Raw genomic sequence first — 27303 nt, forward strand, 5'->3', positions numbered from 1 at the left:
ATTGAAATTATTCTCTATAAATTCATGAATGGCTTTCGACTTTATCTAACATTGTCAACTGTGATATCTATTCTTCTATATTATTCCTTTTTATTGTCTCCTGTACTTACAAGGAAGTCAGTCTATAGTTGGAGTCGAGTTGCGATTGACTATGATCACCACCACAGGAAGATTACCTTTCAGATATTAGGTTGAATCCCTCCATAAGCCCAAAACCAGAAGGCTATTGATGCTTGCAATAAGATATATTTGTTGGCGATTTCGTGGTATCTAAAGAATACCGAGACGTGTTAAAGTTTATAGGCGAAACTATCAAGCGTACTCGAGTTCGTGCAAGTTCACAGGCAACGGAAGAAAGTGTTTTTTGGCACACTTAAACAAACAATTAATGTAAAACAATCACTGGTACAATTGGTTGTAATAATAATTGTTTCCATTATACCAATCTCGTTCTCGTCACAAAAGTAGGTCACTACAAGTCAATCACAAGCAGGATAGAAATCGGTGCATATCTTCATCGTACAGGGTTAAATCTCTTACCGGGAAGTTCACTCATCAATTTAAATACGCAGGTGATATATTCCCGTCTAATGAAGATGATGACAAAATGCAGAATCTATTAATCTGGTTGAATAACAATACCAGCACGTTTCAGAATACGTCTCATTCACTCTGAATGCAAAATTATGCTTGAGTGCTGGTCTACGTCAGCGCCTGAACTAATAATAGGGAGTGAAATAGTTGAATGCGTTGACCACTTCACCTGCTCTGGAAGTCACATCAACTCTGGTATGTTGTGTAAGATGAACTTTCAATTAGCTTCTGCTAACTTGCGTTACTTGTGGCGTAGGTAAGATCTCTGTCTGCCAATCAAGCAGTGTGTCTGCTGCACAGCAGTCGACACTGTACTACATAATGACTAGTAATCATGGTTTGAAGATAGACTTTCTAATTGTCATAGCTACCATATTATTTTGATCTCTTTTTTTATTCGTCTTTTTGTAATTCCACCTCGTTATGCTAACACGCATCTGCGCTAGCTTCTACGTTGATGATGACCGACTGGCTGAGACTATACTAGATCAGAGTGACGAAACTGCCAAGATGAATACTAATCTAGTAGAAATAGTTATCTTATCAGTGATTATAAACAAGACTAGAATTCGGGTGAATGAATATTCATCGCTGTGACTAATTCTTAATCTCCAACCCATAAATTATAAGTTCATATCCTGATCTATTCATAATAAAATCTGAAGCTTTTTACATAACACTATAATTAACTTTCAAGTTTTAAGAATAATAACAATAGTTTCTTCGCCCCTAAATGCCCTGATACGGCCGAGAATGAGGAGAGTTCACTCACCCTCTCGAAATGCTCTCACATGGCCACGCGAATATAACCTCTGTCAGGGAAGTTTTTTCAAACTTTTCCATATCTATATGTTCTCATCATCTCAATCTTTACTTACAATACAATAATAAGAATAATAACATTGCAATTGAAACTGAGATAAAACTGGATACAAATCAATGGATCAACAACATAAGTTATGTTAAACAACACCCTTTAATTATGAATCTGACTCATTTGATTAAAATCTAAGCAAATACAATGGTGTATAGTTAGGTACCATTGTGTGTGTGTGTGTGTATGTGTACGATCTGTGTACGAAAATGATGCTAAAGATAATGATTTATTATCAGTTAGAAATGGTGATAAACCATTTTGATAAATTAAAACTATGACTGGATGTAATTCTATATGAATCTAAGAAAGATTTTCATACTAACCTGACAATTAAACGATTAAAAATCATTGGTATAAATGTGTGACACCTTTTTTTATTACACATTAGTGACTCATCTTCAGTTCGAAATGATATTGTGATGAAGATAATGTTATATTTGAATTACCATCTAAGGGTGTAAAATCTGTTTAAATATCATGGAAATCCTGAAATGATGTAGGTTAGGTAAGCATTGAGAACCTGGTAGCGCTACATGCCTATTTAGTTCAAGCATAGGACTAATCAGCAGTGTATATTGATGACCCCACTCATTTTTTATTTATTTAAACACACAAATATTGGTACAAGGAAGCACCAGATACATATGCGCCACAAAAATCAAATGAGATTTGTGGTAGGGCTGTGATACTACACAGGTTCACAAACTCAAGCAGGTGGTTTTCATAGGGGGCCATACTCGGAGCCTTTGACTTAAAGGTCTGATCCACAAGGCAGTGGAGCATCGTTAGGAGATTCAGTCACATGGTAGTCGGTGAGCAACGATTGATTCATACGCCATTTGTTCCCTCAGGATACTGGAGCCAGCCCATGTGCAACATTGGTTTGGAATTGGGGTTTTCTCACTCCCCTAGGTGGACGCTCCGTGTCCACCAACCCTTTTAAGACCGCCAGACATTCGCTTTTCATCCTCTCAATTTCGTAAACAACAGTAATGCCATGAGAAGGTAGTGAGTAGGACTTCCCTGGTAGAGGCTATATACGCGTGGCCATGTGAGAGCATTTGGAATGAGAGAGCGGACTCTTTCACTCTCGGCTGTACTAGAGCGTTTGTGGGCAATGGAATGTCGCTACCACAAGTCCATAACTTGCTACTAATCATATGCTCACTTCCATCGAAATTTCAGAACTTTAAATGACAATCCGTAACAAAGTGAGTATGACCACATCCGATTTGAACCATGTATAAAAGATATCATATCATTTTTCATCTACCAACCCATCATTTCCGAACCATGAATTCACTTTATCTAAGTCATTCTCAATATCACAATACAGTATTAATTATTCATTTCATTATTTTAAATGGTTACATGTAAAACTTCTCCTTTTTTTTGTTCCAATAACAGTAAATAGTTTCCAACCCAATACTTTCCTTTCCTCTTAACCAAAAAGATCAACTTATTAAACTATAAAAATAATGAAAGTGGTTTCAGAGAGAGAGAGGGAAAAACGAAACCATCATAAATCAACAATATTACACTGTTGTAATTCACGTTTATTTCAGAGGACATAAATTTTGTTTGTTTGTATGCATATGTGTTCATATATATATATATATCTTTATATAGAATAAATTAAATATGATCCTTCTTGACTTAAAACATACTACTGAATAATTTAAGAATAATAGTAGTATCAACCATCTATTAAGTCATTGCTATATTTTTTATGTTTTATATAAGAATATAAATCGGAATGATTGTCAATTGTTTACATAATTCGTCTAATGTTGAAAGCATGAGTCCATTGGAGCTAGACCACCAGGGAAAACCTGGAAGCACTGGACGGTCATTTCGTCCTGCTGTGGGACTCCTCAGCAGTGCGCATTCACGACCTCGCCATGACCTCGCGAGACTGGTAGGTCTTGAATTCGAATCTCGAGAGGAGAGGTCGTGGATGTGCACTGTTACTGAGGAGTCTCACAATAGGACGAAACGGCCTTATAGCAGTGCTTCGGGGTTTTTCCTGGTGGTCTAGCTTCAATTGGCTCATGATCTCAACTATGAAAATACAGAAATCTCCACAAAACCCCTTCTTATAATGTTGTTTATTTATTTGTTTGTTTGTTTTTCTTATCACGAAATCATTAATTTATGGGAAATTATTATTTATGTCTATTTCAATAGACAAGTAAGTAAATAAGGAATAATTAATTTATCGTCATTATGATTATCATAACAAAAATAACACTAATCATGATTATACTACTTTGATAACTGTAATGTCCATAGTCCAGGGGAAAAAAGAGCGTGAATCATTTGATTCAATGAAATCTTCTACTTGGAAGTGTTGTTTGCGGGTGATGTTTACGAAATTGAGAGGATGAAAAACAAATGTCTGGCGCTTTAACCGGGTTGGTGGACAAGGCGAGTTCACCTTAAGGGGAGTTGGAAAACCCTGATTCCAAACCAATGGTGTACATGGGCTCCAGTATCCTGAAGGAACAAATGACGTATGAATCAATCGTTGATCAACGGCTGCCATGGGACTGCATCTCCTCACGATGCTCCACTGCCTTGTGGATCAGAACTTCAGGTCAAAGGCTCCGAGTATGGCCCCCTATGAAAACCACCTGCTTGAGTTTGTGGACCTGTGTAGTATCACAGCCCTCAACAAATCGAATGAGATTTGTGTGGCGCATATGTATCTGGTGCCCTTTTGTACCAATATTTATGTGTTTAAATAAATAAATAAATCTACTTGGAAGATAATCAATATTTTCGGATACGTTATTGTGAAAAATTTTGTTTTTCATGTTTTAAATCATGAACTGGTATTAGTTAGACCAAACCACTAGTGAACATTTAAAAGCAGTGGATGGGCGTTTCATCCTAGTGTGAGACTGCTCAGTCGTACGCATACATTATCCAACATCCGAGTATTGAACTTGAGACATTCGGTCTCGAACGCGATTTCTTGACAGTTAGACTACCTAGTTGGCCGGATCAAATGATATTTGATGCGTAACTTCAATCGGTTCAAGATACCGTATAAATCTCATCGATTACCTGTAATGGGTAACTATCTCATAACCGTTTGTTTATTTATATTGTTTACTTAAACACAAACATGGGTACAAGAAGGCATCAAATATATATGCGCCACATTTTATCATTCGATTTATGGGTGTCGTTGGATACCATCCGGGCACCAAAACCCAAGAAGATGGTTTTCTCACAAGGCCGCTCCCTGAGTCTTTAACATAGAGGATGAATTCTCAAGGAGATGCAGTCCCATGGTAGTCGGTGACCAACAATGGGTTAATACGCCATTTGTTCCCTCAGGATCGCGGAGCTCAAGTGCACTATTGGTATGGAATCATGGTTTTCCAACTCCTCTAGGTGAATCCTCCGTATCCATCAACCCGGTTAAAACGCCGAACATTCGACTTCCGTTCTCTCAATTTCGTAAATATCATTTTCATACCTGAAGCGATTTGAACTCTACTGGTCACTGTTTCTCAATAGAAATCCATCGTTTTATGTTCGATCTCCACAAATCCACCTATATTAAGCATGACTTCATATATTATGCTATTTTTTAAAACTTGAAATCATTCTTAGTTACTAGATTCGTTTACCATGAAATCTTCATTGAACCACGTTGGCAAATACAAATTACCTGGTTCAGATTGGCATGATCATCGTATCTAGTGGTTCAAAACGTTAATTGCTATGGCGAAGAATTAATCGCAATAGCTCAGATACATCTGCCTCTTGCCTTCCCTTGAATCTTAAGTTTAAAAATGATCCCTTACTTTTCATTCCACAAACTTACTTATTTTTCTCGAACCATATTACTTATTCCTAATTTCTTCCTACTGTAGCTGGTACTACTAGTACGTTTATCATTCTACCATTTGTTTTGATAGTTTCATCTCGCTATCCTAACATGACGTTATAACTTGGGACGGTTTACATATATGCCACGCTTTATGTATCTTATAACTAAGTCACTTATCACCGATCAAAAATATCTTTGAAGCATTGATTGCTTATGATCCGGTCATCAGATGAGTAGTATTGAGATCAATTGTACGTTGTAGGTATATCGATTGATAACATTTTAAGTGATCAAAACACTTATTACTCGTACTTAGTTATTACATAACTTGACACACAATACTGTCTACCGGTAGAGCATTTCCTACAATCCTTAAAGCCTATCAAACCAAAACATTTTGTGGACTGATGACTTTAATCGTACAATAAAACACAGACTAACTGGTTGAACAAGTTTTGTTCAGTAGTTAGAAATAGGTCAGTCAATCAGTCAGTCAGCTACAACGTAGGACCAGGCACACATATGCATCGGTCCAAGTTGCTATATCACGTTAGAAATAGGCCACATAGATAAAGTTGTATTCATTCTTTATCTCTTTTAAATTTGATTCTGAGTGTCACTTTGTACTTTCAATTCATTTTCTGAAAAAAACCCTTATCGTTTTCATGTTTAGCCTTACACTACAACAAACACCATCATTCTAGATGGTATTCCCCTATGTTTAACTAACTTTTGATATACCAACACTGATAAGAGACTATTGATTATAAATAGGAAATTTTCACCTGTTCTCCAGTCTATTGAATCAATATGCCATGAAAACTAGTCATGTATAATGTATTATTTGGATTTTAAAAAGCCAAATGGTTACAAAGATAAAGTCTGTTATAGAGATATCAACTCACTGAAGACAATTGGTGAACGGTTGCTCAAAATCATGGATTGATTGAAGTTAGACATAAACACCATGGGATGCTAGCCGGCTCAGTGGTCTATCGGTTAAGGGCTCTGGCTCGAGACTGGTAGGTCCTGAGTTCGAATCTCGCGAGTGCGGGATCATGGATGTGCATTGCTGAGGAGTCCCACAATAGGACGAAACGGCCTTAAAACAGTACTTCCAGGTTTTCCATTGTGGTCTAGCTTCAATTGACTCATGGTTTCAACTATGAAATTACTAAATTCCCCACAAAACCCCCTCTGAAAGATCAAATAGTAAATAAATACCCTGTTTCTTCAAAATGATTCATTAATATCTTTTCATTTTGTTTTTTATCTTTTAGATCATTGCACATGATCGAGATCAAGCTGCTAAATTGACATATGAATTAAGTAGTGAAGGAAAACAATATTTCACTATTGATCCTATTACTGGTGTAATAACTACGTTAGGTGGTGATGAAAAAGATGAAAATGATAATTTACATAGTTCCAGTTTACTTGATCGTGAAAAAACAGAGAAAATCACCTTTTCAGTATGTGTTACTGATGGTACACCAACAAATGGTTGTGGTATGATTTCTGTAGATCATAATTCCCAACTTAATAATGAAGGAATAAAACAAAAGTATTTACAACAACCAATTGGTACTTCTAGTGATGATATTGTCCGTCCAATATTTACGGCTTCAGCTACTGTTTTTGTCACAATTTTAGATGTTAACGATAATCAACCACAGTTTATAACGAAAGGACCTTTTTCAATCCTTGAAAATCAACCACGTTTTACTCAAATCAATGGACGTATTACTGCACTTGATGCAGATGCAGGAGAAAATGGACATGTAAGTCAATTAATACAGTTTTGTGTTTTTTTTTGGTACTAATTAACTTGAATTTTAACATATTTATGGAAGTTTTCATCAGTTTGAACTCTAAATGAGTCAGGTTTTTGAATGAATGAGTTCTTATGGTAGTTTCTTTCAACTGACCATCTCTTTACTGGTATTGCTTGAATAGACTGAAATTGTTTTCAGTGTTGAATACTTTGTTTTCGTATTGTTAATGTTAAGGGTTTGGATTTTTCAGAAGTGCTTTTAATCAGTCTCTACGATCATAACGGCCCTTTGAACGAAGGCAGAGAAATTGAAGGTAGATTAACTGAAGAGTCGCAAAGTGATCGGGACTCAAATTCTAGTTTGTATTACTAGCCACAGTCCAAAAATCTACCCATCCTTTGAATAGTACATATCGATATGAGGTCGTGGGAATTGTCAAACTTCATTAAATTCAAGAACCACTATTGGAGACCTGGAAATACTGGACAGCCATTTCGTCCTAGTGTGAGACTCGTCAGCGGTATGCACTAATGACCTCTCAACCGAGAATCATAGTCAGTGAATTTCGACCGTGTTGAGTGTTAGGCAGTTACCCACCACTGTCAATGAAAGTGTGTTATGCACTATCATGAACTGACTGAAGTTAGACATTGATACCGTTGGATATCGACTCAGTGGCCTTGGAACTAAGATTTTGTGCTCAAGGTCGGTTAACATGTGCGTGTTTATGGATGGGCACTGGTGAGGAATCCCATACTAGGATGCAATGATCGTTCAATTCTTCCACGTTCTCAATGACAGTCTAACTTTGATCGAGTTTGTGGTCTTAGTGAATGATGTATCATTCAAATAGTATATTGAAGATGGATATATAATGATAATGTCAAGATTTTTTTCTTAATCACTAAGCCATGATAAAATATAGTGAACTCTCACACGTATTTACATGTTTCTTTTTTTGTACATTTAAACTGACCACCGATACATTAAGGATACAATATGCACAAGTTTAAACGTGCTATCAATAAACCCACCGTTAGAGACATGGATACATAAATATAGTGTATTGATCACCTGTGTTCAATCGGAAGATTACCCCTTTATGAAATCTACCTTGGCATACTATTTTGTATAAATTATACTGTTCCATGATGTATTAAGAATAGTCATAAGAAGAATAGTGTGTATGAGAGTAGTATAGTGGTACCATCGATAACAATAATAATAATCATAGTAATAATGTTTATAGTCTGTTAAATGTTACTGTGAAATTAGGTGACTGACAATTAATTACCCTAATTTATTTCTATCACCCTTTGTCCTCAATAACAATGTCTGATTTTACCTTAAGATTCTCGTAGAACTAAACTAATATAAAATCAGCCATAAACAGATGTACTAAATGGCTTTATGGACATTACATAAATATAAGGAGATTTCATCATTATAATTAGAGGCAATTCGAATGTTTGGAAGTGTATATTACCTCCACTTAACTGCTAAATTTCGAATTATCAGAAGGGTTTTTTTTGTGGAGATTTAGTATTTTCAAAATTGAAAGCGTGAGTCAATTGATTGAAGTTAGACATTAACACCAAGGATGCTGGCCGGCACAGTGGTCTATCGGTGAAGTGCTCTGAGACGAGACTGATAGGTCCTATGTTCGAATCTCGCGAGGCGAGGTCGTGCATGCGCACTGCGGAGAAGTCCCATAATAGGACGAAACGGCCTTAAAGCAGTGCTTCCAGGTTTTCCATGTTGGTCTAGCTTCAATGGACTCACGCTTTCAACTATGAAAATTTTGAATTTTAATTCAAGTAAGGAAAAAAACAACTAGGGATTTCTATAGAATAGACAAAATGTAGCCAGCAGTAGGATCCAAAGAGTATGTCCCGTCCTATATGAGACTAACCATTTAGAAGTACTTGCATCCCAGAGATGATTTTCACTCCAGGGTTCGAACCCTGTATCATTCTCTTCAAACATTTAACGTGTTATTCACTTACCTATAGAGTTTAAGTAACCAGTTACTTGTACAACGAGTGTTCTATAAAAACTTTATATATGGTGATTATATCAAGGCAATCTGTACAGAATCCATATATATCGGATAAGATTTCTAAAAATTCAGTTGACATTTCATCAACTGGAAAACCCAAACTGTTACAAATTGAATCAAGCAGAGATTTATTTGGTTAGCTTTAAGTTACATTTTACACGTGAAGTTTATCGATGGTAATTAGTTCTGAAAACTGGACTTCAGTCACTTACTTGATGACTGAAAGCTAATTGCTTAACTCACTAAACCATCATCCAACCTAAATAACACTTATATGTCTAATGCAAAGTATCTAAGTTGATTCTCAGTGGGTACATCGGGACTATCGCTCAGATGATGTTGTAGATTTAGTTATACTTCATCTTCTGAAATAAATTGTCTCATTTATAAATTTCATCGACGTTCTACATCACATTGTCAATAACTTTATACAAATTGAACTGCCTAATAAAGGACTATTTCTGTTACTGATTGGTTCTTCTCAAATGAACCTCCAAATGCCCTGGTACAGTCAAGGGTAGAAACAGTTAGCACTCCCTCTCGAAATGCTCTCATATGGCCACGCTCATAAAACTAACATCACATAAGTCCTACTCATTGCATTCTCGTACCAGTAGTGTTGTTCACGAAATTGAGAGGATGAAAAACGAATGTTCAGCGCTTTAACCGGGTTAATGGATATGGAGGATTCACCTAGAGGAGTTGGAAAACCCTGATTTCAAACCAATGGTGCACATGGACTTCAGGATTCTGTGGGTACAAATGGAGTATGAACCTATTATTAGTCACCAACTACCACGGGAGTGCATCTACCAACGTTGCTCCACTACCCTGTGGATTAGACTTTTAGGTTAAAGGCTTCAAGAGTGGCTCTCTAAGAAAACCACCTATTTCGATTTGGGCACCCAGGGAGTATCACAGCCCTTAGACAAATCTATGATAACTGCTACTGGTCTCATTGTTGTTACGTTACTTACTTACTACTTACGCCTGTTGCCCCTCGTCAAGGAGCATAGGCCACTCACCAGCATTCTCCATCCAACTCTGTCCTGAGCCTTCCTTTCAAGTTCTTTCCAGTTAACACTCATCCTTTTCATATCTGCTTCTGTTTCCCGACGCAATGTGTTATTTGGCCTTCCTCTTTTCCGCTTTTCTTCCGGATTCCAAGTTAGGGATTGTCTTGTAATGCAGTTCGGTGATTTCCTTAATGTATGTCCTATCCACTTCCAACGTCTTTTACTAGTTTCCTCTTCAACTGGAAGCTGGTTTGTCCTCTCTCATAAAATTCTGTTACTGATAGTATCCGGTCAGTGAATGTTGAGTATTTTGCGTAGACAACTGTTTATAAATACTTGCACCTTCTTGACGATGGATGTAGTAGTTCTCCACGTTTCAGCTCCGTACAGTAGGATTGACTGTCTTGACGTTCGTATTGAAGATTCTGATCATGAAATTAGTTGACAGTTGTTTCTTACATAATATATTAGTTTAATTTATCTATAACCACTTTTAATTCTTTTCATCCTTATGATGACCATTTTCAGAACATAATACTATTAAAACAACAATGTTCATCTAAGGTAATCAATAATGTAATCCTCCTTACACAAGTTAAATATTCGAAAACAACACATATCTATCTATGAATACCGCCATTTTGAAAAGTACCCAACATCCAAACTACCTTTTTTGTCTAATGTAACAATGTTCTTTAATAGTTTATTTAGGGAATATAAGTTATTAATGCCGGCAAATGAAATCAGTACACATGTAGTTAATTTATTTAATTATAATTAACTAAAAATGAGGGGAAAAAAGAGACATATTCGATAGCTTAAATTGAATACCGACGCCATACAACAATTTCTTTGAAGTATCTGGTGTTCTTTTTTATTATTGTAGAGTATGTATTTTTCTTTTTATATTCTGATTTCTTTATCAGCATCGTAATCTTAATCTTCAGTGATCGAATTCTCACTTCGAGATTCAAGTTGTTACCTACTATTTTCATAGTTGAAAGAGTGAGTCAATTGAAGTTAGACCACCATCGAAAACTGGAAGCACTGCTTTAAGGCCGTTTCGTCCTATTGTGGGACTCCTCAGCAGTGCGCATCCACGATCCCGCCTCGCGAGCGAGATTCGAACCCAGGACCTTTCAGTCTCGCGTCAGAGCATTTAACCGATAGACCACTGAGCCGGCATCCGATGGTGTTTATGTCTAACTCCAACCAATTCACGAAGTCGAGCAACCGTTCACCGATTGTCTTCAGTGAGTTGATATTTCACAAGAGACGTGGTTTGAACTCCACTGGTCACTGCTTCTCACTAGAACTCCTGGATTTACCTCTCAAATTCAGTCACTAGTGAGCATATGATCATTAACAGAAGGGGGTTTTATGGAGATTTAGTATTTTCATAGTTGAAAGCATGAGTCAACTGGTAGGTCCTGGGTTCGAATCTTGCTCGCAAGGCGGGATCGTGGATGTGCACTACTGAGGAGTCCCACAATAGGACTAAACGGCTGTCCAGTGCTTTCAGGTTTTTTCTGTTGGTCTAGCTTCAATTGACTCACGCTTTTAACTTATACATTAATCTTTGATGTTCATTTGTCTTCCAATTTATATCATTTCGTGGTGAATATTATGTTCTAATTCTGCAATTATTTCACCAGTGATTATTATTAACATAGTATATAAATATTGTAGGATTTTCATGGTTTACGTCACGGATTGACCGTAATTTGACAAGCACTTCAGGCCATGAAGCAATAAATAAGTGGTTCGTTTTGGAAAAAGACTTTTCTGTAATCTCACTCCATGACCCTACAGGAGGTCGAACACAAAACATTCAGTCTAGTGGTGAGCAACTAGCCTCTAAACCATTAAGGTGCCATCCAATCTTTGATATTGCTTAACCATCTCCTATTGCTCATAATGGGTGACTATCTAGCACCTGATGTAGTTGAACTCCCTCTAGACATAGCTTTCCACTAGAACTCTTGAAATTCCATCTCGAATTCAGCTACTAGTGAGTACATGATTATTAGTATTATGGAGAGTTTGTGAATATTGTTATCTTAGGGCTGTCGTAAAATCAAAAGGCCTAAGTTCAACCTCCGATAGAATCCTGGAACCCCACTGCTGATGAGTCTCTTAATACTTCTTGACTTTCAAAGAGTTGTCCAACAAAGATCAGTCCCTAAAGTAGACTATGAAAGTCCAACAATCTCTGCCTATTCTTTACACTAATAGTTAAACAAGTATCTGTCATCATCAGTTATAATTCTTATCAACCATGTTGGTAAGTTATCATACTTATTATTATTATCTCTATCTTCCTTTTATCAAAACATTTTGTCTGATGTGTAGTACGAATATAGTCCATTTAATTAGATGCAAATGAATGAATCGAATATGTTGTTGTAATGCATAATAAAGGTATGAAATAGAATAGATTGTAGTATTTATGCAAATGAATCCATCATTCTGGTTTGTTTTACTCATTCGATTTGTATTCATGATTCGCTAATATCTAAGTCGTGTGAGAGAATGGGCTAATTTATGCATTACAATAACTCTGCTCATCAATACACACATCATTATTATTTCTAATTCTGTTAACAAGTTTTCATTCAACAACTGAAATAAATGGGTCTACCACAGTGTACACAAAGACTAGTTTACTATTCATATCGTTGATAGTATTATACAGAAGAGAATGACCTTTTGACCTATACTTCCTTTCGTATATATTCTATGCCTTTTTTCTTTCTGACAGACACCTCTTCTTTCCAGTCATTTAAAAGCTTATTATTTATTGTCAACATTTTGTTGTTTTTTTTGTCTCTCACCCTCTCACTCTCTCTGTCTCTCTCCTCGTTATCGTTAGTCTTGTAGATTTCCAATAATTGCTTGTGACACGCCTATGACACATACAGATATATATAAAATAACCCCTTTATACTTCGTCTTCTTTTATTCTATCCTAATTGTTTGTTATATGACCCTAAAATGGAAAAAAAACAGAAAAAGAATTTAGAATAACAAATGAAACAAATGGTTACCCCCTTATGGCTATATATTCTCATCAGGCTTACCGTCTGTGTTTGCCTGCTGAGTTTTTCTATTCCGCTTATATATTCTGTCCGATTAGGTGAACAGTTGTTGCACCTCTACTCTAATTTCGTCATTGTGCCTAGTTCAAATTGTCTTTTTGCATTAGTAATTATTATCTGATGTCTACATATTTTGATTAAAACCAGTTACCCTACTAACGATGTCTATGTTAACTTATATGTATATATATACATATGTCTATTTGTGTATCATAATAGATGTAGACAATTTTCTACAGCTTAGCAACTAACATGTTAATTATTTGTGAATATTCACTTCATCTGTTTTCAATATTCATCATCATCATCATCATCATTAACACAGTGTCAAATTTCTTTGTAGTGAATTACAAGAAAACTGAGGGTAACAGTTTAAGTCTACTACTACTACTACTACTACTACTACTACTACTACTACTACTACTACTACTACTAACTTATGCTCGATTACCATCACAATAAGTCTATTATATTTAGCATAACTTTTGAGGATTCGTATGATGTCTATTCAAATGTTAAACAACATTAAAAAGCAAATAGTTTTTCACCTCCAGATGATATAATCTTGAGTGGTTTTTTAAAAAGTCAAGTGTATCCATCTGTTGAGTTTCAACTTGTTCATGTTACATAACAGAACTTATACATAGGTTACATGAATTAATGAGAATTTCAGATATATCTATACTGTCTACTCAAACTTTTGGGACACCATTTTGTCGTACATGAATTCATTGTTATAAATTTACCTTCTTTAAGTTTCTTCTAGTTCGTTGATTTTATCTGCCAACTGCGTTCATTTAAGCAACTTCATAAAATACTTAGAAATAATCGAATCTAGTCACTGGAAAACTCAAGAAGTACTATAACAGTGGGCCATGTACTTTCTTCCTCTGTCCCTTGTAGAGTGAGGGAAGACCGTTATAGAATTCATATATCTAATGAGGCAGCTAAAAGAATTATTATGGGATTAAGACCGTTCATCAACATTTACACATGATCAACATAAGGTTGTGTGAATATATGTTTGTTGAGTTTTAATTTGAGATCATGAATCGATCAATGTTAAATCACCATTGAAAACCTAGAAGCACTGGACAATCGTTTCTTCTCAGTATGGGGCTCCTAAATAGTGCAAAACCACGGTCCCACACTCAGGACTCGAACCAAGGACCATTGATCTCTTGCGAACTCTTAATCTTTAGACAACTGAGTCAGGATCCAACGGTGTTTGTGTCTAACTTTAATGAATCCACCAGTGAGTACATGATAGTTATCATGTTCTTTATTGTAATTGCACATTGAATAATGAATAATGCCAGTATTATTATTACTACTGTGGTGCATGCTACTTATGCTCACAAATATAAGTAGTATGTATCACCAATCGGAAATGGAATGCTTGCCAGCAGAAGATTGAATTAAAGAGAACGGGGAGGGTAACAGAGAGCAATTGTAATAATAACGGAAATTGAGAAAATGATGAAGCATGTAAAGGACAACTGATTGAAGATGTGCAAATAATGTATTTAATATATGCTTTTCATATTTTATAAAAGCACTCTGTAATTTCGTATTAAAAGAAGTTACCTCACCTGATTTCTCGTTCACTACACTACTTTCATTTCTATAACTATTACATTCATAAGTAACCTATGGATTATTTAAAGCTATTCACCAACATATTTCGTCAAAAATATCAGCTTTATTTTATTTGTCCATGTATAAATGAATGCCTTCTTTTATTAAGCTTACGGACCCGTCGTTGTGATGAATGATGAAACAAAGTAAGACGGTACAAAACTAAGCATGAATTGATGTTTCATCCCGGTGTTTAACTTCCCAATAGTCTACACCTAAGATTCCAAATGAGAATAAACCTTACAAACTTTAGGCCTCGTAGCAAACTTTTTATTCACAAACCACTGAGGTGCAATAAAATGGTTCATATCTCTATTTTCAGTTAATTCGAGATATATTTTACATCTAGATTTGATTGCTATCAGTTATGCCTATTTCACACTTGATGTGATTCAGCTGTAGTGTGGTCTACTTATATCCATATAAGTAGTATATGGTGAGGGTCAGACATAGAATGTATTTTGGCAGAAGACCGATAAGGAAAGAACTGAAATGAAGCACAATTGGTAGGAAAATGCATGAACAGTAGAATTAGAGAAGATGAACTGATATTTACAGAAGGAACAGTGAAGATTGAAACAAATGGTTGTTATTTTGCAAATTAACTGTTTGCTGTATGGTTATCAGAATTTAATGAGATAGCCTGTGATTTGTGCTTAAATACATTCCATTTTCCCCACCCGTGATTTGTTCATTACACAGCCACCATTCATGACTTCTGTTTAGAAAGCCAAGATATCTTCTCACTATCACAAGTGAATACATAAGATTAATATTAGTATGTAAGGTTTGTCAGTCAGTCAGTCGCAACGTAGAACTTCATACGTACGTACATCATTTCGAGTTGCCATAATACATTAGCACAGAGATTAAGTTGTCGATTGAAATCCCATAGTGGTAGAAGTAGTAAGAGTATAAGCATTATGTGAAAGATAAGGGTTTGAAGAAGTATTATTGAAGTACAATCCAGTGAAATAAATTTGAAAAGAGAAAAAGGATAGGGACATGAATAATTCAGAAGATTAGAATTTGATAGAACACAAAGAGTGGATGCGCCTTCGCCATCGCAAACGATTTTGAGCCATATCATTCAAGGTCTCTAACCATCGATTGCTATCATCTCGCGAATCCCAACCAGGTAGTCTACACCTACCAACATGGCTCAGTCCAGTTGTCAAGGACTTCATGGATTTGTGCCACATGTAAGGTTTTGTGTGACTAGTTTACAGAATGTTTGAAAGCAAATCTTTACAATTTTCCATTACAATTCCAAAGATAAACTTTACTTACATGTTCGAATCAAAATTCTAACCAATTTTCAGGTATTACAAAATTATTTTCATTTTTCTTCTTCTATATTAGGTTCGATATAGTCTTCGTCATATTTGGAATAGCGCAACTGGTATCCTTTCACCTGATCTATTTGAAATTGATTCTGAAGGACAAATTAGAACAATGGAAATATTAGATCGTGAACAAATTAATGCATATACATTAGAAATTGTTGCTTGTGATTCAGCATCGCTTAATCCACTTTGTACAGAATTAAATGTTACAATAACAGTTTTAGATGAAAATGATAATAAACCAGAATGGCATTATCCTCATGCTCATGATAAAGAAGTTAATATTACATCGGATTTACCACCAGGTAGAGTAGTTGCTCGTATATTAGCTATGGATTTAGATGCTGGAGAAAATGGACAAGTAGTTTATTCATTAATTGATCCACATAGACGAACTGTATTTCAAGTAAGATTTAGTTTGTTTATTAATCATATTTATGAATATTAATTGAAGTACTAAACATCAATATTTTCGACGCATTTTGTATTAGTTGCTTGAATCTTACCATTGATGTTTAGGACTGAAATTCATCAGTCGGTTATTGGTATATGTCTATTCTGTGCGGATCGCCTCGATATTCCATCAAATCACAAGTAGAGATGGATGGTGGTTAGCAGTAGAATCCATCAATGAAAGATTCAAACAACCAATACAAAAATGAATTAAAACTTCACCTCATTACACAAGGTAGTTGTTATCAGGACTCAGTAGTTAAGTAGATAACGTAATGATTTTTGAAGAGAACTGTACTTGGTTCGAGTTCCAGAGTGTAGGTACATCCGGCTGACGAGTCCCAAATAGGACGAAACGCGCGTCCTCCATCCCACTACTAGCCACTATCCATCTTTGCTCACAATCAATATGTGAATATTTATGTTGGGATAAGAAAGAGATAATTACAGAATGTATGACAGCTTATGGCCAGGAATAGATTAATATAAAAAGAACACAACATGTAATTACAAGGAAATAGTTAATGGTACATAACATGAAAAGATATGAGTCATGAATGATTTTAAAAGGACATTTGTTCCAAAGAATTTCATAGTGTGAACCACCGAATGAAAATTGGTATTTTCCTAGTTAGAAGACTGATAATTCATTTATGGGAGATAAATATACCATAAAAAAGGCTATTCTAGTGCTTGTGAATTAAGGCTATATGGAGGTAATACGCACAGTATGCACATATGGCCAATAAGAGACTGATCAGTTACAGTCTTGAACATCAATAGGAAGATTCAAACAAACAATACTAAGTTAATTTCTATTCTAGTGCTGTTTCAGAGTACTTACAATAATCTACAAACAAGTTTCATTTTTGACCTTCGATACCATTCAAGTTTTATTCGTCAAATATTGATTCGTACAAAGATTTCACGCTTTACTATTGTACATCTCATGAGTGCTTAATAAGGTTACGAGTTGAGATAGTGCAAGTATGTGTGTGGACAAACAAGCACAGCCTACTGATTATTAAGTATGTGATTTCCCATCCTATCGTTGATTTCTACTCCGGATTCACTAAGACTAAGTGCTTGTATTGTGTTGAATAAAGTATTATCTAGTGTTAATCTGGTTCTCTATTCTGGGTCGTGAATTCTGGATCTAATATGACGTATAGACGTCTTATTTTAGTACACTCGAGAGTGAGAAAAATATATTTTAAACTATCCGTTATATCAAATTAGGTTTTATTCCGATTGACGAACGTTTCACAATTGTATGTGCGAACTTAACTAAGCTGAATGATTTCAACATTTCATGTTACCAAAATTGTAGGCTTTCTAAATGCATCTATGAATGAAATTCATTTTGTATTGTTTGTTTGAATCTTCCCATTGATGTATAGGACTACAATTGATCAATCTCTTATTGGCCGGTCATTTGTACATTCTGTGCGGATTGCCTCGATATTCCATTAACTCACATGCATTATAAGCAAAGATGGACGATCGCTAGCAGTGGAATTCAAGACGCTCGTTTCCTCCTATTTAGAACTCGTGAGTTGGATGTACCTTCATCCCAGAGTTAATGTTCACTCCGGAACGCGATGTCGTTTGAAGCGAGCGGTATTGGGTTTAAGTCTCAGAGTGAACCTCAACTGTGAGATGCAGGTACATACAGCTCATAAGTCCCAAATAAGGCAAAATGTGCATCCTGGTTTCCAGTGCAGTCCACAATCCATCATTGCATCTATGAACTGTTTACATATGTGAAGCAAAGAATTAGAACTCCCATTAAAAGTAGGAGAATGTTTGGGACCAGTAAAATTCGGTTATATTCAAATGTATAAAACAGGAAACTATTGTGCAAATGCCTGAATATTTCTACATCGATGATTGTACTTTAAAATGTGCTTAGAGTGTTAGGATTCATAGTTCAATGTTTTCAGTATTGAAACCAAAACTCTTTAGAGATTTAGCTTCAAACACTGTCAAAATACCCAGTTCTCAGTTTTCATCATCACACATATTTCTTTAAAATGAAATGTAATGTCACCTATTGAATATCTCTTATTAGATTGACAATGTTACTGGAGAGATTTCAGTTGTAAAGAATAATTTGAATGAAATGATACGAAATGAAGAAGCTCAATACGCATTGGATGACTCCGTTGAGTCTACCCCATTACTTCCCGGTGTGTATCGACTACGTTTACGTGCTTCAGATATGGGACATCCTGAACAGGTTACAGAAACTTGGCTTCAGGTAGGTTGAAAGTTGATTTAGATGATATTTTACAGTTATCTAAACTTCCAGTGAAATTTTCAATTGAATAGTGCAAATAACTTTCATATATATGCAACAATAGATAAATAAAGGAAAGTCTACAAGTGCCGAATAGTTCATTCCTCCGAGGGAGCAGCTTTCCAGACAAACACACTTGACTCTCAATTTAGTTATGGGAATTCACTATATTAACATTAATTATCTTTAATAAAAGTTACTTATAATTCTTTATCAGAATGTAGAATTGTAGGGATTGTAGTAATTATAATAGTTGAATTCATAAGTCGATCTAAGCTGAACCACCATTGAACACAAGAAGCATACTAGGACGAAACGGCTTCCATGTGTTCAATGGTGGTTCAACTTAGATCGACTCATGAATTCAACTATTAAAATTATTATAACCTCCAAAAATCCTCATTCTGACAAAAATCATGTATTCACTAGTGAATGGCTTCAATATGGATTTCCTCGAGTTCTAGTGAAAAGCTGTGACCAGTTAAGTCCAATCTTTGTTGAGTGGAGACAGTTATCCACTTCAGACATTAGATGAAGGGTTGCTCAAAACCATGGATATTAACAACGTTGGATGTCATCTCAGTAGTCTAGAGGTTAAGGGTTCGCACACGAGACCGAAGATCCTGGGTTAGAGTCCCTTTTGGTGTGGGAACATGGATACCCACTTCTGAGGAGTCCTATATTAGGACGAAACAACTATCCAGTACTTCCAGGTTTCTAATAGTGATCTAACTTCAGATCAAACTCATGAATTCAACTATTCTAATTCTTTGCTTATATATATAAGTTACCAACATACTGACTCATTGTTTTGTTTTCTTCTTTTTAAAAAAGAAAATACTCCATTAATTATAGTTAAATTTATAAACATAAATCAGTGAACAATTTGTTGTTTTAATGAAAACAAACGATCTATAGATAAATTTTTTAAACAAAATTTAACCACCTTTTGAATTTTCTAACTAATTAACTTGTCAACTAATCAACTTTGTTTATTTTAGCTGGTATAGATCATACAAATTATAAATATTCATTTAAATATATAACAGAAGGGGGTTTTGTGAAGATTTTAGTAATTTTATATAGTTGAAATCATGAGTCAATTGAAGCTAGACCACCAAGGAAAACCTGGAAGTACTGGACGGCCGTCTCGTCCTATTGTGGGACTCCTCAGCGATGAGCTTCGACGATTGGTTGAAGTTAGACATTAACACCGTTGGATGCCAGTCGGCTAAGTGGTCTATTGGTTAAGTGCTCTGGCACGAGACTGGTAGGTCCTGGGTTCGAATCTCGTGAGGCGGGATCGTGAATGCGCACTGTTGGGGAGTCCCACAATACAACGAAACGGCCGTCCAGTGCTTGCAGGTTTTCCATGGTCGTCTAGCTTCAATTGACTCATGATTTCAACTACATAAATAAATAACAATTAGATAGTTTAATATAGGTAAATTTTAAAAGAATTAAGCACAGTTATAACGAAAGATACTACTAGAGATCTTTTCTTCTGTTTTTGATGAAGTTTTGTTCTCTGAGCTGGATGGTTTGGTCGTGAAGTTTTCATCGTTCTTCTGAAACGACATCATCAGTACAAACTTCAGGTGGAAGTTTTCTTCACCTACTGATTCATTTGATTATGATAACTCATAATAACAATTAGGGAATCTTATTCATCATTTGTTTTCTGTACATATAGACTAAATGTCTAAATAAAAATGAAATACAATTCATATTTGTGCTAGACAAAGCATAGTGTCATACAATCATTCTTTTCTCTCTCTCTACATATATGGGTTGATAAATGAATTGGTTGTATACTAATATTCATTTAGTTTTCATATGTACCACAATGTTTCCAAACTTTTACAGTTGAATATACAATATGTGCAATGACAATAACATGTAAATGTATATGTGCATCTTTGTTATTTGGCTTGTGTACACTTTCGAGTGATCGACTGATAAAATACAGGAGTGATTAATATAACTAAATTGATGATTTGGTCATGAAATTTTTTCTGGTTAGCATTTTTTTAGCGAGTTAGTTTTCTACGGGATGGGATCGCTAACCCCATGCCCAATCCTCTTCCTTTATCCGGGCTTGGGACCGGCAGTAGCCCCCGGAGGAGCTATAGACTTAATCAGCACTGAATAGATTTGAGAAAGAAAACATAAAGCTTAAGCTACCAAATAAATATCCACTGGGTATTATTATTGATTCACAAAATATTTTTTCATCTACTAATAATTTGTCAACTGGATATTTATTTATTCATTTATTTGAACACACCAATATTGGTAGAAAAGGGCACCAGGTATATATGCGCCGAACAAATCATTCGATTTGTGTGAGGGCTGTGATACTGCCCAGGCGCCCAAACCGAAACAGGTGGTTTTCTTAGGGGGCCACACCCGGAGCCTTCGACCTAAAGATCTGATCCACAAGGCAGTGGAGCATCGTGAGGAGATGCAGTCCCATGGTAGCGGGTGACCAACGATTGGTTCATACAACATATGTTCCCTCAGGATACTGGATTCCATATGCACATTTGGTTTGGAATGAGCGTTTTCCAACTCCCCTAGGTGAACTCGCCGTGTCCACCAACCCGGTTGAAGTGCCGGACATTCACTTTTCATCCTTTCGAATTCGTAAACAACACCCCTGCCACGAGATGGTAGTGAGTAGGACTTCTCTGGATATTAAATAATTCAGTATTCATAGAAATGATCATAAAGTACCTAGTGATTCTTCAATTCTACTCTTATCAATCTTTAGCCTACTTACATTATTGTATTCTTTATTTCTGTTGTTTTCAATTAAGTACTGATATTTATTCTTGAATTTATACTTTCCTGATTTTCAGGTCAATGTATTTGGTTCAGATTCAATAACAAACGCGGGTTTGAACTTTATGATCATCATAGTGATGATTGCAATAACTGGTCTAATCTCGGTTTGTCTTGTGGTCGCCATTATTTGTATTCGTAGACGATCCTCACTACAGTGGAATCGACCACAAGCATATCCACAAGCAAATGGTTTCCGTAGAGGAAGAAGTGCAGGAGATGGAGCTGAGGGTTCAATGTTCCCATTAAAACATGAGTATAATCATCCATTAGATGGTACTGGTTATATGATGAGTATTAGTCCAACTCCTTCTGATTTGGATGCACTTAAATTAGGATATCAATCTAATGGAGGTAATTATTTGGATACTTTGCATTCAGCCCCTGATATGCACCCTTATGGTTGGCATAATCCTAATTCCCCTCCTGGAGTATACTATTCAGCCAACTCAGGCCCCGGAGGTATAAATACCAATAAAAATGATACTTTCTGTTCTCTTCCTATGGATCAAAATATCTCAAATCCAATGGGAACACTCCATTTACCTTTATATGCTCCAGCTAATCGAATTACTCCTACATTCCAAACTGAATCGGGCACCTTTATGCCCTATCCAGCATACACTGTACAACCGCATTTAGTAGGGACATCTTCATGTCTAAACTTTTCTCCTTGTTCAGCAAATGGTACTGATCAAATTAGTGCACATACAAGTGCTGTAACAAGTTTCACAGAAGTACCAGGTGATTCAATAGTCACAACAACAACATCACCAACAGTCGGACAAACGTTGGACGAGTTAAGAGAAACAGAAATATGCAACATAGGCTCTTGTAATTCAAGGAATACTTGTGAATGTGAACAGAATGCTCCTTCAGCTTCAAGACAATTGTATACAGTAAGCAATTAAAGTATTTGTTAGTCTTTTTCATCAACTAATTTTTGTTAAATGCTGTCCACTTCCATAGTGAAGTTTTGAATTTCTCACAACTTCCAAGATAACACTAAAAATCACTGAATGTGATATCTAAAGAAACGGTGGTATAGTCTAACGAAATATGCTGATAAATAACATACATAATTAAACACTATCTAGATCTACTTAAAAGTGAGCCAGATAACTGTCTAGAGTTTTGGCAATTTTGATTTACCATCAGTTAATTTCGCTAATCAATTGAAATAATAACTAATCATTCATTTCATTGAGACATTCACATACATTGCCAACTGTGCAATGGTGATGAAATGTTTGAAATCTTAAACATTCCTGCTTCCTTATGTATGTAAAACATTTCATTGAGACATTCACATACATTGCCAACTGTGCAATGGTGATGAAATGTTTGAAATCTTAAACATTCCTGCTTCCTTATGTATGTAAAACATTTTCAAAATTGAGTAAATGAAGTTTCTAATTTGTCAACAGTGTAATGGTACTATAAGCGGAATCCGACCTAAAGCCCCCCGCAGCATTGCTGGATAGTAGGAGAAACCTTGCTAACCTGAACAGTCTGCGGAGGTCGGACTAATCCACCACTCTGATGTAAATAGGATTAACTGGGTTTCATTTCCTGGGGCTGCTTAGAATCTTGCGGGCTGCCCGATGTGCATGCTTATGTATATGAATTGCATGAGTTTCGGCTCGTGTGGTTTATGTATGTACGTATTTGCAAAGGGTACGCGAGCGGGTTAGCACAAGGAACGTAAGTTGAAAAATGTCTGCCTTATGTCTAATAAAATCAGCGGCCTTATACTTCAGTCGAAGACATAATAAAAAAGTATGGTAGAAAATACTAGGCATTGGTGACCGTCAAACCTAATCCAAAATAGTGTGTATCTTTATGTGTATGTCATAAAGTGCAGGGACGAAAGTCTTTGTACCAGTAATACGCATGTAATGAGTAAGTAGCAGTTGTAACAAATACGTTCCAAAAGAGCGGTGACTGTCTACCTTCCCAGATTGGTGAATATACCTGTACGTATGCTATAGGATGCGTAGGTGAAAACTTATATGTTACCGGTGTGCATGTATTTCTTCACAGGGTAAGTATACACATTTGTATCCCAGGGGATGGATGGGTGGAAACTTATGTGTTACCGGTATTCATGTAGATCATCACTTGAACCTGGTACGTCACCCGCGCACGAAGACTTGGGGATAACGATTTCCTCATTCAGTCACATCTACGAGGTGGGTTTGTGAGCTGTAAGAAACGGAAACCATTTTCAGAAAAGCCGATATGCTTCACCTGATAGCACTTGACCAGTCTTAACATTGTCTGGAACACCATACTACAAGTGTAGTACATTGCTGAATTACAAAACAAACGAACAAAAAATATCCATGTTTAGTTGCATAGTAAACAACTAGGATAGAAGAGCTACTTTTTACATAGTATCATTTATTAATATCAAGAATGTACAACCACCATTTACCTTGATGAGTAATCTTGATTGGCTGAGAAGGACACTGGAAAAAAACAAGGGCACCAAAACCAAAATGTTGCATCAGTTTATGAAGTCGTTCATTACTGAAATGAGTTATATTGACAAGTGCAGGTCATCTTATTGTAATCCGTGCAATTATTATAACTATTGGATGCGAACTTTTAGTGATATAGTTCAGAATCTGTCACAGTGACTCGGACTCATTCATTCTTTATCTTCCTTCGGATCTCAAGGTTCTTCATTTTATTTCACTTATCCTAACCGCAATTATTCCTATTCAAACCAGAATTACTTATACTAGTTCAATATTCAAGCTTTACATTGATTATGATCAACTAATAGTAGGTATTATAATCTAAACTAGTGGTTCAACGGTCAAAACACTTGACTTCCAATTACTGGGTGGGCTGATTTGAAACTTGCTGGCCTAGCTATTTGAAACCCACCTATAATTGAACTATAGCTATTTTCGGTGAGACTATAATTTATGGACGACCTTTGAATGACGCTAAAGTGACCTTGAAAGTGTCCACCTACTTACTAGTGTTAAGTAAGGGTTATAAGCCAGTGTGAAGAATTAGGATTATGATTTAAGATTTCTATCATGAACCGACTTCAGCTATAATGCCAAAACTTTATTTAGTCAAATGGATGAATGAATGTTGCATCAAAATCCAAGACTTGTTATCCTAAACCTTATTGATCCGTCCATAAATTACAATCTCGCTGAGTATTTTCTTATTAGAAATTTTTGTAACTTGAAAACTGTAAAAAATATATTATAAAATTTACAATTTATCCAAGGGATATTGATTCTTTTTCTTATTCCCTTGAGCTGTTATACTTAAATCAATTCATAGTTGAAATCATGAGTCAATTTAAGCTAGATCATCATCGAAGACCTGGAAGCACTGGACGGCCGTTTCGTCCTATTGTCGGACTCCTCAGCAGTGCGCACCCACGATCTAGTGGGAAGCAGTGACCAATGAAGTTCAGTCAAGTCTGTTGTAGAGATATCAACTCATTGAAGACGATTGGTGAACGGTTGCTCAAACATCGTGGATTGGTTGAAGTTAGACATTAACACTGTTCGATGCCGGCCGGCTCAGTGGTCTATCGGTTAAATGCTCTGGAGCGAGACTGGCAGGTCCTGTGTTCGAATCTCGCGAGTGCGGGATCGTGGATGCGCCCTGCTGAGGAGTCCCATAATAGGACGAAACGGCCTTAAAGCAGTGCTTCCAGGTTTTCCATTGTGGTCTAGCTTCAATTAACTCATAATTTCAACTATGAAAATACTGAAATCTCCACAAAACCCCTTCTGATCTAAATCCATTCATGTTTTCACATATGAATTCTTTCAACATTGATTAACCTTTGGCCTTTTATATTCTATTTTACGCATGACCAACCATTTTTAATGAGTGTTTTTTTTCCTATCTACTCAAGCGTACACAACATCCTTTGTTTAGAAGAAGAAGAAGAGTATAAAAAGTAGAGATGATTATCATTTCCTCTTTGACAAATTTCACTGACATATGTTATATACATCATTTGTATAATAGACCTATTTAGCCCTTAAAATATAGAATGAGACTATTCTGAAGAATGCTTATGTCGTAGACAGGATATAAATAAGGAAATTAATTAATTAAAATTCATTTATATGAGGTAAAAAGGATAGAACATTTTCTTACCCCTAAAGGATAGGAGGAAAAATTGTATGGATTTATGAAATACCTTAGGCCTTTACATATTATGATGGAGTTAAGTGTTTGAATGACATTATTTCAAAATAGTTGTTTCACGATTTAATATGGTATCTTTTTTAAAATTTACTCATTATTATGATTATGGTTACTGAATTTTGAAGTACTGAGATAGTTTGTGTACTTAATGTTTACATAGAGTAGTTAAGTAGTTCTGGTACGGTCGAGGGGGGGGAGAGTACGCTCTTCCTCTCCAAATGCTCTCACACTGTTACGCGTATATAGCCTCTGACAGGGAAGTTCTTCTCACTGCCTTCTCACACCACGGGTGTTGTTTACGAAATTGAGAGGACGAAAAGTGAATGTCCGGTACTTCAACCGGGTTGGTGAACACGGGAAGTCCACCTAGAGGAGTTGGAAAACCCTGATTCCAAACCAATGGTGTACATGGGCTTCAGTATCCTGAGGGAACAAATGTTGTATGAACCAATCGTTGGTCACCCGCTACCATGGAACTGCATCTCCTCACGATGCTCCACTGCCTTGTGGATTAGGCCTTTAGGTCAAAGGCTCCGGTTGTGGCCTTCTAAGAAAACCACCTGTTTCGGTTTGGGCACTCGGGCATCTGTGATAATTGAATTATTTTGATCAGGTTAAGGTGTTCATATCTACCTGTCTATATATATATGACAGTTCATGCGTTGCAGAAATGTAATAATATTAAGAACTAAGAAATTTGAAGTTAGCATTTCACAATATTCTTTGCAGACTAAACTGTTTGACAGATGTGATGGCGTTTGAAGCAAAAGGTATTGTGTTCGAGTCCCAGAGTGAACATCAACTCTGAGATGGTTAGCAGTGGAATTCAGTTTGACACGTGTTTCATCCCTTTTAGGACTCGTCATCTGAATGAACCTGCATCTCAGAGTTGATATTCACACTATTACTCGAACCAAGTACCATTCTCTTCAAGTATCATCATGTTATCTACTTGACTGCTGAGTCCTGATAGTCACTAGCTAGTGTAAGGAAGTGAAGTTTTAATTTATTTTTGTATTGTTTGTTTGAATCTTTCGTTGATGGATTCCACTGCTAACCACCATCCATCTCTACTTGTGATTTGATGCAATATCGAGGCGATCCGCACAGAATGTACATATGCCAATAACAGACTGATCGATGTTAGTCCTAAACATCGATGGGAAGATTCAAGCAACCAATATAAAATGAATAGAAAATAAATAACTTGAAAATTGTCTATTTTGTTTCATTTAAGTTAATACTGATAAAACTATCCTTCCAGTT

General features: G+C 36.0%; 2 protein-coding genes across 2 annotated transcripts in view; both read left to right on the forward strand.

Annotated features, from left to right (window-relative positions):
• The window catches only part of Smp_156970 (putative cadherin), a gene marked incomplete at both ends in the record, with an annotated part of 37253 nt that extends 29791 nt beyond the window's left edge, over positions 1-7462 (forward strand). Inside the window, 2 exons of the mRNA XM_018799872.1 lie at positions 6596-7096; positions 7325-7462. Coding sequence (XP_018653742.1) covers positions 6596-7096; positions 7325-7462 — 639 coding nt within the window. The remainder of the gene's footprint in view (positions 1-6595; positions 7097-7324) is intronic.
• An 8894-nt stretch (positions 7463-16356) lies between these two features.
• On the forward strand, positions 16357-22754 carry Smp_179750 (cadherin-related; the record flags this gene model as incomplete). The annotated part of the gene is made up of 3 exons (XM_018799873.1): positions 16357-16653; positions 18772-18960; positions 21861-22754. The coding sequence occupies 3 exons, from the start codon at positions 16357-16359 to the stop codon at positions 22752-22754; spliced, it is 1380 nt and encodes a 459-aa protein (XP_018653743.1).
• Positions 22755-27303: the final 4549 nt, after the last annotated feature.

Source organism: Schistosoma mansoni, chromosome W (genome assembly GCF_000237925.1).
Source record: "Schistosoma mansoni strain Puerto Rico chromosome W, complete genome".
NCBI classification, from domain to species: domain Eukaryota; kingdom Metazoa; phylum Platyhelminthes; class Trematoda; order Strigeidida; family Schistosomatidae; genus Schistosoma; species Schistosoma mansoni.